Source organism: Cebus imitator, unplaced genomic scaffold (genome assembly GCF_001604975.1).
Source record: "Cebus imitator isolate Cc_AM_T3 unplaced genomic scaffold, Cebus_imitator-1.0 Scaffold280, whole genome shotgun sequence".
Classification (NCBI taxonomy): Eukaryota; Metazoa; Chordata; class Mammalia; order Primates; family Cebidae; genus Cebus; species Cebus imitator.
In genome coordinates this window covers 167997-181716 of record NW_016107595.1, presented here as the reverse complement: position 1 = coordinate 181716, position 13720 = coordinate 167997, and the positions used below count along the sequence as shown (strand labels likewise).

The 13720-nt window shown below is 49.4% G+C and overlaps 1 protein-coding gene across 2 annotated transcripts in view; it reads left to right on the top strand.

Annotated features, from left to right (window-relative positions):
* Positions 1-7435: 7435 nt before the first annotated feature.
* The window catches only part of CIB3 (calcium and integrin binding family member 3), a 9349-nt gene continuing 3064 nt past the window's right edge, over positions 7436-13720 (top strand). The window contains exons 1-4 of one of the 2 annotated variants that reach the window (XM_017501172.2): positions 7436-7531; positions 7782-7816; positions 11677-11788; positions 13222-13369. In XM_017501172.2, coding sequence (XP_017356661.1) covers positions 7481-7531; positions 7782-7816; positions 11677-11788; positions 13222-13369 — 346 coding nt within the window. In that variant the 5' untranslated portion in view covers positions 7436-7480. The remainder of the gene's footprint in view (positions 7532-7781; positions 7817-11676; positions 11789-13221; positions 13370-13720) is intronic. The other variant, XM_037728734.1, reaches the window with a different exon arrangement.

The following is a 13720-nucleotide window of genomic DNA, read 5'->3' as shown; positions in this document are numbered from 1 at the left end:
AAAAAAAAAAAAAAAAAAAAAAGGTAAAGAAAGAATCTGTAAAGGATTCTTTACAGATTTGTAAAGAATTTGTAAAGTGCAGCTGGGGCTGGACTTTCTAGACAGCTCTGCAATAATGTCAAGCTTGCTGGCTGAGCTCCCACTTCAGGAATGTTGCTAAGTGCATAGGATTCCACACCCCCATTCCTCACATCCTAAGGGATTTTCTTCCCAGCCACTGCCTCCATTCTGTGAGTTTTGAAGCTGATGCTTTGAATGGGTGTGCATGTATAGGCAATGAGACTGCTCCAGCAGCACTTTCTAGATGCATCTTGATTCCGGAGGTATTAAAATGCGGAACAAAATGTGTATGTTTAAATGGAGGGGAAGTACGTTTTTTTTTTAATTAAACTTTTAATTTGAAATCATGGAAGGCTCACATGCAGTTTTAAGAAAATAAACAGGCCGGGCGTGGTGGCAGCTGTAATGCCTGTAATCCCAGCTACTCGAGAGGCTGGGGCAGGAGAATCACTTGAACTCGGGTGGCGGAGGTTGTGATGAGCTGAGATCACGCCACTGCACTCCAGCCTGGGCAACAAGAGTGAAACTCCATCTTAAAAAAAAAAAAAAAGTTCCTCTTCTTGCTCTTTTATGACCATACGTACTTATCCCCTCACCCCCATTTCTGCACAGCTGCCAGCCAAAGATCTGCTCTCTATTTCTCTGATGTCATTCATTTTAAGAATGTGACATAAATGGAATCATCCAATATGTAACCTGCTAGGATTGGTTGATTTTCCACTCAGCATAATCCCCTAGAGGTTCATCCAAGTCGTAATATTTATCTTGTCTGTTTCCCGTAGTTTTCTATGGTATGGATGTATTCATTTGTTTAACTATTCACATGTGGATTGCTTCCAGATTTTGGCTATTGTGATAAAACATCTGTTACAGATTTTCATGTGACCATGTTTTCATTCCTTTGGAATTGCCCAAAAGTGTAATTACTGGATGCTATGGTAGCTGCATATTTAAGATACATTTTTTAAAATTGTGATAAAGGCTGGGTGCCGTGGCTCACGGCTGTCATCCCAGGCACTTTGGGAAGTCAAAAACAAAAATTGTGGTAAAATCTGGGCATGGTGGCTCACACTTGTAATCCCAGCACTTTGGGAAGCCGAGGCGGGTGGATCACCTGAAGTCAGGAGTTTGAGACCAGCCTGGCCAACTTGGTGAAACCCTGTCTCTACTAAAAATACAAAAAATTAGCTGAGTGTATGGCAGGCGCCTGTAATCCCAGCTACTCAGGAGGCTGAGGCAGGAGAATCGCTTGAACCTGGGAGGCGGAGGTTGCAGTGAGCCGAGATTGCACCATTGCACTCCAGTGTGGGCAAACTCCGTCTCAAAAAACAAACAACAACAACAACAGCAAAACATTGTGGTAAGAACACTTAACGTGAAATTTGCCGCCTTCTCTTTCCTCTTGTTTTTTTAGAGTCAGGGTCTGTTGCCTGGGTTGCAGTACAGCGGCACAATCATGGCTCACTGCAGCCTCAGCTTCCTGGGCTCAAGCAATCCTCCCACCTCAGCCTCCCAATAGTTGGTACCTCAGAGCATGCCCCCAAGTTTGGCTAATTTTTGTGGGGTTTTTTTGTAGAGACAAAGTTTCATCATGTTGCCCAGTCTGGTCTTGAACTCCTAGGATCAAGCGATCCACCCACCTTGGCTTCCAAAGTGCTGGGATTGCAAGAGTGAGCCACCACTTCTGGTCTGGCATAATGTTTTTATTTGGGTTGTCTTTCCATTTTTAAGATGTAAGAGTTCTTAGCTTTTATTATGGTTTGGTTTTGGTTTTGGTTTTGGTTTTGTTTTGAGCTAGAGTCTCACTCTCATTGCCCAGGCTGGAGTGCAATGGTGCGACCTTGGCTCACTGCAACCTCTGCCTCCCGGGTTCAAGTGATTCTCCTGCCTCAGCCTCCTGAGTAGCTGGGATTACAGGCATGCACCACCACGCCTGGCTAATTTTTTGTATTTTTAGTAGAGACGGGGTTTCACCATGTTGGCCAGGCTGGTCTCGAACTCCAGACCTCAGGTGATCCACCTGTCTTGGTCTCCCAAAGTGCTGGGATTACAGGTGTGAGCCTCCACGCCCGTTGTTCTTGTTTTTGATGGAGTTTCTCTCTGTTGCCTGGGCTGGAGTACAGTGGTACAATTACAGCTTACTCTACCCTTGAAGGCTTGGGCTAGTGATCCTCCCTCAACCTCCTGAACAGCTGGGACCACAGGCATGTGCCGCAATGGCCAGCGTTTTTTTGAGACAGAGTCTCGCTCTGTGGCCCACACCAGAATGCAATGGCGAAATCTCATTGCAACCTCCACCTCCTGGGCTCAAGCGATTCTTCCCCTCAGCATTCCCAGTAGCTGGGACTACAGGACCATAGGAGAATAGATAGCACCTATGGCTAATTTTTTGTGGAGACAGGATTTCACCACATTCAAGCCTGCGTTGGCCTCCCAAAGTGCTAAGATTACGGGTGTGAACCACTGTGCCTGGCCTAATTTCTTATTTCTTTTTTGTAGAGGTGGGGGCCTCCCTGTGTTGCCCAAGCTGATCTTGAACTCCTGGGCTCAAGCAATCCTCCACCCTCAGCCTCCCAAAGTGCTGGGATTACAGGTGTGAGCCACTGCACTAGGCCAAGAGTTCTTTATATATTCTGAATAGTAGTTCCTTATGAGATATATGATTTGCAAATACAGCCCTTCATATCCAAAGGTTCCTTATCCATGAATTCAATAAAACATGGAGTGAAAATTCTGGAACCAATAAAATAAAAATAACACAACAATAAAAAGAATACAAATAAAAATGTATAACAACTATAAAGCATTTATATTTCATTAGATATTATAAGTAATCAAGAGATAATTAAAAATATATGGAGGGCAGGGCACGGTGGCTCATACCTGTAATCCCAGCACTTTGGGAGGCTGAGGTGGGCTGTTCACTTGAGGTCAGGAGTTCAAGACCAGCCTGGCCAACATGGTGAAAGCTGTCTCTTCCAAAAATACAAAAATTAGCCGGGTACGGTGGCATGTACCTGTAATTCCAGCTACTCAGGAGGCTGAGGCAGGAGAATAGCTTGAACCCGGGAGGTGGAGCTTGCAGTGAGCTGAGACACTGCACTCCTGCCTGGGTGACAGAGTGAGACTGTCTCAATAAATAAATAAATAAAAAGTATATGGAGGATGCACATAGGCTATATGCAAATATTACGTCATTTTTTAAATGACTTGAGCATCCGAGCATTTGCCCCATTCTGCGGGCATGACAGGTTTTTGTGTGAACCTAGTTTAAATTTTTTTTTGAATTATACCTTATTTTTTAAAAGCAGTCTCAGGTTCACAGCAAAATTGAGCCAAACATGCAGAAAGTCCTGGTACACCTGCTGCTTCCACGCTTGCCTGGCTTCCCCTGCGATCACCTGCAAGTGCATGACAGTAGCAAGTTTGTTACAATTGATGAACTGACACTGATTCATCATTATCACCCAGAGTGGATAGTTTACATTAGGGGTCACTCTCAGTTGAACATGGGTTTTTATTTCCCTTGGGTACACACCCAGGAGTCTTTTTTATGTTTTTTTTGAGACAGGATCTTACTCTGTCACCCAGGCTGGAGTGCAGTACAGTGGAGCGATCACAGCTCCCTGCTTCCTCGACCTCCCTAGCTCAAGCAATCCTTCCAAGTAGCTGGATGTCACCATGCCTGGCTAATTTTTATATTTTTGTAGAGATGGGGCTTCACCATGCTGCCTAGGCTGGTCTCCAACTCCTGGGATAAAGTGTTCCTCTTGCGTTGGCCTCCCAAAGTGCCGGGAGTATACGCATGAGACACCACACTGGGCCCTGAGGCTTGTGGTAAGGTTAATTCTATTAAAAAAACAAAACAAAGCAAAACAAAAAACCCAGCCATCCTATTTTCCAAAGTGTCTGTACTATTTTGCATCCCCACCAGCAATGTATGAGCATTCCGGTTGCTCCACGCCCTCACCAACACTTGATATCATTTATTTTTATTTATTTATTTATTTGAGATGGAGTTTCACTCTTGTTGTACAGGCTGGAGTGCAATGGCGCAATCTTGGCCCACCACAACCTCTGCCTCCTGGGCTTAAGTGATTCTCCTGCCTCAGCCTTCTGAGTAGCTGGGATTACAGGCATGCACCACCATGCACAGCTAATTTTGGATTTTTAGTAGAGACGGGGTTTCTCCATGTTGGTCAGCTGGTCTTGAACTCTCAGCCACAGTCAATCCACCCTCCTCGGCCTCCCAAAGTGCTGGGATTGAGGCGTGAGCCACCACGCCCAGCCAATATCATTTATTTTTAAAAAGTCATTCTTGGATGGCTGGGCGTGGTGGTTCATGCCTGTAATCCTAGCACTTTGGGAGGCTGAGGTGTGTGGATCACTTGAGGTCAAGGGCTCAAGACCAGCCTGGGCAACATAGAAAGACAAAAAATACAAAAAATTAGCCAGATGTGGTGGCATGTGCCTCTAGTCCCAGCTACCTGGGAGGCTGAGGAAGGAGGGTCACTGCAGTGAGCTATGATTGTACCACTGCACTTCAACCTGGATGACAGAGTGAGACCCTGTCTCAAAAAAAAAAGGTCATTTTTGGGGCATCTTTCAAGCCTGATCAGAGTCCCCTTTTACAAGATGACTGCACAGATTTGGTAGAGGATGCTTGATGAGGCTGAGGCAGGGAAGCCTGCTGGGAGGTACTGCATAATTCAGGCCGGGGAGAGAAAACACAAGTGAGACCCACAATGTGAAGGGCATGGAGGGCCAGGCTAAGAACTTTAGACCCCCAGATTCTCCACCCAAGAGGATTCTGGGCCTTAATAAAGTTGGTAGCTCTACCCTTTGGCCTGGCTTAGTGGCTCATGCCTGGAATCCCAGCACTTTGAGAGGCTGAGGCGGGTGGATCATCTGAGGTCAGGAGTTCCAGACCAGCCTGGTCAACACAGCAAAACCCTATCTCTACAAAATACAAAAATTAGCCAGGTGTGACGGTGGGTACCTATAATCCCAGCTACTCGGGAGGCTAAGGTAAGGAGAACTGCTTGAACCCGGGAGGCAGAGGCTGCAGTGAGCTGAGATCGTGCCACTGCACTCCAGCCTGGGTGACAGAGTGAGACTCAGTCTCAAAAAAAAACTACCCTTAGCAGATGCATGGTGTACATTATAATTTTATAATTCTTTTTCTTCCCTTTTTTTTATTTTTTGAGATGGAGTCTCACCATACAGGTGCCTATCATCACACCTGGCTAATTTTTGTATTTTGTAGAGACATGGTTTTGCTGTGTTGACCAAGCTGGTCTCTTAACTCCTGACCTCAGATGATCCACCCACCTCAGCCTCCCAAAGTGCTGGGATTCCAGGCGTGAGCCACTGCGCCTGGTTAATATGTATTTTTAGAGATAAGGTCTCACTATGTTGCCCAGGCTAGAGTGCAGTGGCTATTCACAGGCACCGTTCCACTACTGATCAACACAGGAGTTTTCACCTGCTCCGTGTCCGACCTGAGCCAGTTCGCCCATCCTAGGTAACCTGGTGGTCCCCTGCTCTCAGGAGGCCACCATACTGATGTCAAACTTAGTGTGGATGTCCAAGCAGCATAGTGCACCATAGCCCAGAATTCCTGGGCTCCAGCGATCCTCCTGCTGCAGCCTCCCAAGTAGCTGGAACTACAGGTGTGCACCACTGTGCCTAGCAGAATATTAACGGCCCTGACAATTCCTGCAACAAAGAACTCATCTGGCATTATTTAACCCACTGCTTATCAACTTTAGACCTTGGATCACTTTTTTCAAGTCATAATACTTAGAATAATGATAATAACAATGGTAATATTAATAATAATAGGCTGGGCACGATGGCTAACAATTGCAATCCCAGCACTTTGAGAGGCTGAGGCACAAGGTTTGCTTCAGCCCAGGAGTTCGAGACTAGCCTGGGAAACATGGTGAAACTCCATTTCTACAAAAAAAAATACAAAAAAAAAATCAGCTTGGCATGGTGGTGTACACCTGTGGTCCCAGCTACTCGGGAGGCTGAGGCAGGAGAATCACTTGAACCCAGGAGGCAGAGGTTGCAGGGAGCCAAGATCATGCCACTGCACTCCAGCCTGGGCAACAAGTGAGACTCTGTCTCAAAAATTAAAACATAATAATAATAACAGTAACGGTAATGCGCACCCAGAACCTCATCCAGCTAGTTCACCATCGTGCTTCCAGTGCAGCGATGCAATCACCACTCACTGCAGCCTCAAACTCTTGGGCTCAAGCGATTCTCCCACCTCAGCCTCCCAAGTAGCTGGGACCACAGGCAAGCACCACCACATCCAGCTAATTTTTGTGGTTTTGGTAGAGACAGGGTCTTGCCATGCTGTCCAAGCTGATCTTTTTTTTTTTTTTTTAAGATGAGGTTTCACCATGATGGCCAGGCTGGTCTTGAACTCCTGACCTCAGGTGATCCACCCACCTCAGCCTCCCAAAGTGCTAGGATTACAGGTGTGAGCCACCGCACCCAGCTCCCAAGCTGATCTTGAACTCCTGGACTCAAGCAAACCTCATGCTTCATCCTCCCAAAGTGCTGAGATTACAGGTATGAGCCACCTCGCCCAGCCAAAACCTTCTTTTTTTTTTTTTTAATTAAATCTCAGATCATAGCCATGTATGGTGGCTCATCCCTGTAGTCCCAGCACTTTGGGAGGCCAAGGTGGGTGGATCAACAGGTCAGAGTTCGAGACCAGCCTGACTAACATGGTGAAACCCCATCTCTAATAAAATACAAAAATTGGGCATGGTGACACGCACCTATAATCCCAGCCACTCAGGAGACTGAGGCAGGAGAATCACTTGAACCCGGGAGGCGGAGGTTGTAGTGAGCCAAGATCACACTACTGCACTCCAGCCTGGGCTACAGGGGGGGACTTCCTTTTCAAAAAAAAAAAAAAAAAAAAAAATCTCAGATCCTGAGAATGACCCTATGAGGCAGGTATAATGTAACTTTCATCTCATGAATGAGGTTCAGAGAAGTCAGATGACTTGTCCAGGGTCACACAGATAGTGGACGGAGAGCTGGAATTGGAGCTGGGGTGTGCCCATAGTCCCTCCGTACACCCTGCCTGTCCCTTGAGTGAGCCCCATACCCCCAGCCTCACCTGGTGGTGGCAGATGTGGTCTCCCCACTGAGGACTTCTCTGTGACGTCCCATGGCCCTTATCCTCACCCGTGGACACATTCAGGCTGCAGTCCAGAGAGCCTGGCTGTAATTTGAGTCTCACCAAGCAGGGGGTGACGACGTGGGTGGGCAGGTGACAGCCAGGGCGGGGAGATTTGCCCAGACACTGGCACACAACAGCCTGGCAACCCGTGTGGCCCCGAGGAAGCTGGGGGCTTTAGGGGTGCATCCCCGAGTCTGGGGTGTGGTTCACACCATGGGCAGCAAGCAGACAGTCTTCACTCATGAGCAGCTGGAAGCGTATCAGGTAGCGCGGACAGGATGGGTCCTCAGTGGGTTTGACAGCTGTGGTTTCACAGTCTGGGAAATGGGAACAGAATCCCTTCATCCAGGTGTACCATCCGCCAGGGTTCCTGGTTGGGCTCTGTGTGTGGCGGCACCGGGCCTTCTGTGCGTGAGTGTGGGATGAGGGAGGAGGCGGGGGAAGGAGGCCCCGGAGGCGGGGGAAGGAGGCCCCAGAGGCAGGGTTCGGGTTAAGACAACACCTCTCTCCGCAGGACTGCACATTCTTCACGAGGAAGGAGATCATGAGGTCAGTCCAGGGAGGAAGGGAGTGAAGGTCTGGAAAATCAACTTTCTATTCATTGCTGGAGGATATTTGCAATTTGGGGGGTATGCGTGTGTGTGTGTGTGTGTGTGTGTGTGTGTGTGTGTGTGCGCGCGCGTGCGCACGCGCATGCGCGCGTCTTTTCTTTTTTCCCTCCCTTCCTTCCTTCCTCCTTTCTTTCTCCTTTCTTTCTTTTCTTCCTTCCTTCCTTTTCTTTCTCTTTCTTTCTCTCTCTCCCTCTTTCTTTCTTCTCTCTCTCTCATCTCTCTTCTTTGAGGCAGGGTCTCTGTTGCCTAGGCTGGAGTGCAGCACTGCAGTCAGGCTCATGGCAGCCTTGATCTCCCAAGCTCAGTTTATTCCCCCACCTCAAGTAGCTGGGACCACTGGTGCGCCACCATGTGTGGCTCATTTTTTTTTTTTTTTTTTGGCAGAGATGGGAGTCTCACTATGTGAGACCCAGGCTGGTCTTAAACTCCTGGGCTCAATCAATCCTCCTGCCTCAGTCTCCCAAAGTGCTGGGATTACAGATGTGAGCTACCGTGCCCAACTGGTATTTCCAATCTGATGGCACTCAAACGGGGAAGGGGGGCAGGTGTGGTCAGTGGATGGAGGCAGAGACGGAAAAGCTGAGAAGTCCCATCTTGTCTTATTGTCCCAATCTCTAGGCTGATGAGCTTGGGCTTGGGAGCCGTGGAACATGTGTGAGCAGGGGAGAGACCGTCAGCATGTTAGAAAGATTCTCCTGAGGCCGGGCGCGGTGGCTCACGCCTGTAATCCCAGCACTTTGGGAGGCCGAGACGGGTGGATCACCTGAGGTCAGGAGTTCCAGATCAGCCTGGCCAACGTGGTGAAACTCTGTCTCTACTAATAATACAAAAATCAGCCAGGTGTGGTTACAGGTGCCTGTAATCCCAGCTACTTGGGAGGCTGAGGCAGGAGAATCACTTGAACCTGGGAGGCCAAGGTTGCAGGGAGCTGAGATTGTACTACTGCACTGTAGCCTGGCACAGTGGCTCACGCCTGTAATCCCAGCACTTTGGGAGGCTGAGGCAGATGGATCATGAGGTCAGATCGAAACCATCCTGGCCAACATGGTGAAACCCCGTGTCCACTAAAAATACAAAAATTAGCTGAGCGTGGTGGTGTGCACCTGTAGTCCCAGCTAGTAGGGAGGGTGAGGCAGGAGAATTGCTTGAACTGAGACCTGGGAGGCAGAGGCTGCAGTGAGCTGAGGTCGAACCACCACACTCTAGTCTGGAAAGAAGGAAGGAAAGGGGAGGGGAGGAAAGGAAGGAAGGAAGGAAGGAAGGAGAGAAAGAGAAAGAAAGAAAGAAAGAGAGAAAGAGAGAAAGAGAGAGAGATTCTCTGGAGGCTGGGAGCCCAGGTGCAAAGTCCAGGGCCTGCTCTGGGTTGTGGAGTTGGCATAGGTGAGGGTGTGGGGAGGCGGCCCAAGGTGGCTGCAGGTCCCTGGCGTGACCCAGCAGGACGGACACGGATGAGTGTCCCACATCATCGCTGGGCCTGTAGGGCCATTGTCCAGAGGCCTCGACCCATGAACTCAGAGCTATGAAACCCAAGCTGGCCAGGGTTCGGCTGCAGTGTGATCAGGGCCAAGGCCCCATTTATGTAGTCACAGGACATCCATTATTGATGGCCACACCTTTTACTAGTGAGCCCCATTGTCTAGGTGAGGACAGCTTGCAGGGTCACCTTGGCCATCACGATCAAATTACTGTTGGGGAAACTGAGGCTCAGACAGAGCGATGCTGACCCCAGACAGAAGGGTAGATGGGCAGAGCCCCAAGGAGGTTGAAGGCTGACTGACGTTTCATCTGTCCCAAGCTTCTTGCTTGTCAGACAGAATAATCAAGGCAAAGAGGAGGAGAGGAACCTGCTCAAAGCCACACAGAAACCTAAACCCAGGGTGTTCCCTGGGGGACCCCGATAGGGAACTGGGTGGTCAGGATGGAAGTTCCCGGTCTCCCTATTCCACCTCCATTGAGTTCCTAGTCATCGTATGACCCAGGGACTCATGTCTCTCCCAGAGACAGTCCCTAGCAGCTTGGGGACCTCAGACCCACCAAGGATGGTCTCTGCAAGGCTGCCACTCAGCATGCCCTCATTAAGGTATGGCATCACCAGGTGAGGGCATTCGAGTGAAGAACTGGCCTTACAATCTATAGTGTGTGGTATTCAGTTACTTGGAAAATGCCTTTAGTCAGCCCTTTAGAAAAATGTGAATATTAGCTGTTTGCCTCTGCTCTGCCCCATTGAGGACCCTTCCTCCCATTTTTTTTTTCAAGATGGAGTCTTGTTCTTGTTGCCCAGCGTGGAGTGCCATGGCATGACCTTGGCTCACTGCAACCTCTGCCTCCCGGGTTCAAGTGATTCTCCGCCTCAGTCTCCCAAGTAGCTGGGATTACAGGTACCTGCCACCACGCCCAGCTAATTTTTCGTATTTTTAGTAAAGATGGGGTTTCACCATGTTGGCCAGGCTTGTCTTGAACTCCTGACCTCAGGCGATCCTCCTGCCTTGACCTCCCAAAGTGCTGGGATTACAGGCATGAGCCATTGCACCCAGCCCCTTCCTCCCATTATGAGGAGAGAAAGGGAAGATATGAAAATGAGGGTATCAGTGGGCGCAGTGGCTCACACCTGCAATCCCAGCACTTTGGGAGCCCGAGGCGGGCGGATCACCTGAGGTAGGGAATTTGAGACCAGCTTGATCAACATGGAGAAACACTGTCTCTACTAAAAATACAAAAAAAAAAAAAATTAGCTGGGCATGGTGGCACATGCCTGTAATCCCAGCTACTCAGGAAGCTGAGGCAGGAGAATCACTTGAACCCAGGAGGCAGAGGTTGAGGTGAGCCGAGATCAAGCCATTGCACTCTACCCCAGGCAACAAGAGGAAAACTTCATGAAAGAAAGAAAGAAGGGAGGAAGGAAGGAAGAGAGGGAGGGAGGGAGGGAGAAAGGGAGGAAGTAAGGAAGGAAGGAAGAAAGGAAGGAAGGAAGGAAAAGGGAAGAAAGAAAAAAGAGAAAGAAGGAAAAAAAAGAAAGAAAGGAAACAGATGACGGTATCTTTGGAGGCAGGATCTTGCTGATAACATGATGGTATCCAGAGATGCGTAAATTACGGAGGATTGTCTGAATGCTTGCTGTGATCTGGCCATAAGCACCCTCCCTTCTCCCAACTCCATCTGCCTTATAAACTCCTACTCATGCTTCAAAGCCCAGCACCAATGTCCCCTCTTCCAGGAACCCCCTTCTCCCTACCTTGCTTTCCCCAGTCCAGTCTCCCTGTGACCTGTGGCCCTCTCTGCACCTTGGTCCTGCCCCGAGGGAGGTAGAGTCTCCTCTGTCAGACTCTGTATGCTTGAGGTCCAGGCCCAGGGCTGAGGGTTTTGAGGTCCCGGTATCACTTGGTGTGCAGTGGGCAGCTGTGAAGGTGAAAGAGAAGGGACTTGGCCGGGCACGGTGGCTCACGCCTGTAATCCCAGCACTTTGGGAGTCCGAAGCAGGTGGATCACCCAAGGTGAAGAGTTCGAGACCAGCCCAACCAACACGGTGAAACCCCATCTCTACTAAAAACATAAAACAGTTAGCCAGGCGTGATGGGATGCACCTGTAACCTCAGCTATTCAGGGGGCTGACGCAGAAGAATGGCTTGAACCCAGGAGGCATGGGTTGCAGTGAGCTGAGATCGCACCACCGCACTCCAGCCTGGGCGACAGAGCAAGACTCTGTCTCAAACAAACAGACAGATAAAACAAAACGAAAGGGACAACCTCTTGCCTGCTCCCTGCCCCCAGCCTTTCCCAGCTTTTTTCTCCCCACATCAGGCTCTTCCATCGGTACCAGGACCTGGCCCCGCAACTCGTGCCCCTCGACTATACCACCTGTCCCGATGTGAAGGTGCCCTACGAGCTCATTGGCAGCATGCCCGAGCTGAAGGTACGCCCGGGCCATGGGTCAGGCAGGGGAAAAATTAGTACAGATGTCTCTCATTGCATTCTTATGAGGTGGGTGCTGCAGTTTTCTTCATTTTACAGATAAGAAAACTGAGACTCTGAGAGGTTAAGACACTTGTTCATGGTCACACAGCTACAATGTGACAGAGGCAACGTTAAAACCCAGAGCTGGCCAGCGTGGTGGCTCACACCTGTAATCCCACCACTTTGGGAGGCCAAGGCAGGTGGATCACCTGAAGTCAGGAGTTCGAGACCAGCCTGGCCAACATGGTGAAACCCCATCTCTACTAAAAATACAAAAATTAGCTGGCTATGATGGCTCATGCCTGTAATCCCAGCACTTTGGGAGGCCGAGGTGGGCGGATCATGAGGTCAAGAGATGGAGACCATCCTGGCCAACATGGTGAAACCCCATCTCTACTAAAAATACAAAAGTTAGCTGGGCGTGGTGGCGTGCGCCTGTAGTCCCAACTACTTGGGAGGCTGAGGCAGGAGAGTTGCTTGAACCTGGGAGGCAGAGGTTGCAGTGAGCTGAGATCGCGCCACTGCACTCCAGCCTGGTGACAGAGTGAGAGTCCATCTCAAAACAAACAACAAACAAACAAACAAAAAACAAACCTCAGTACAGGGTGTGTTGCATGTCAAGTACTCAGAGAATGTTAATTCTTTTCGTAACAGGAGCTGCTAAATGCAGGTTTTCTCAGTAGGATGTGTGACACATGATTTATGTCTTTGAGGGGAACTTGTAGGTTAAGTAACTGACTATGAGTAGGATTGATTTTATTGCAAGTGACAAAAACCTTATTTGAGAGGGACAGAATGGATTGGATCAGAATGGATTGCCCCTGAGCAACAACAAAAAAATCCAGGGACAGGGGCAGTGTCAGGTATGTCTGGAACCAGGGGCTCTGATGATGTGCTCAGGAATGTTCCCCTATCTCTCGGCTCCTCCGAGGAAGAGGTTTCAGTCTCAGGGAGCCTCTCCTCTTGAGGCTGTGAAAAGACCTCTCAGCCACTCAGCTTTAGCTTCTGTGAGCTCTGCAAGCAACAGAAACCAGATCCTCTCCCTCCCAATTTTTCAGAAAAATGTCCCAGGGCAGCCTCTGATTGGCTAATTTGAGTTACATGCCCATCCCAGAGTCAATCACCATTGCCAGGTGAATGGAACTCTCTGATTGGCCTTGCCTGGGTCATATGGCTGCTCCAAGAGCTGGAAGTGGGAGTCAAGTTTGCTCAGACCACAGGGGCAGAGGGTGGAGCTGTCCAAAGTCCTGTCCGGGAACCATGGGAGGGAGCGAGTCTTGATGGAGGGTACTTGGAGGTTCCCATAAAGCGGGTGCTGACAGTGAGACTACATGGACCCCTAGAGACCCTGGGGGTCAGAAGATGGCCTCCCAGCTTCCTTTCTCTCCCCAGGATAACCCCTTCCGCCAGAGGATCGCCCAGGTCTTCTCCAACAATGGGGATGGCCACATGACCTTAGATAACTTTTTGGACATGTTTTCTGTGATGAGCGAAATGGCTCCCCGTGACCTCAAAGCCTACTATGCTTTTAAAATTTATGGTAGGTGCACAGCCCTGGGGTTGGGGATCATGGGCATGGGGTGAGCAGTGGGAACCAGTTGGGGTCACCTCCATCTCATACATCTCCCCAAGTGCTTTGAGACCCTGTGTGGCCTGGTCCTCCACCCCACTCCAATGCCTTCCACCTCATTTTTTTGCTAACTCTATTCCAGCCACACCGGCTTTGCTGTTCCTCAAACATACCACACTCTTTTGGCTTCTGGGCCTTTGCCTCTGCTAAACTCTCTGCCTAGAACACCTTTCCCCTGGTTCCTTCTTTATTTATTTATATTATTTATTTTTTTGAGATGGAGTTTCGCTCTTGCTGCCCAGGCTGGATTGCAGTGGCTCA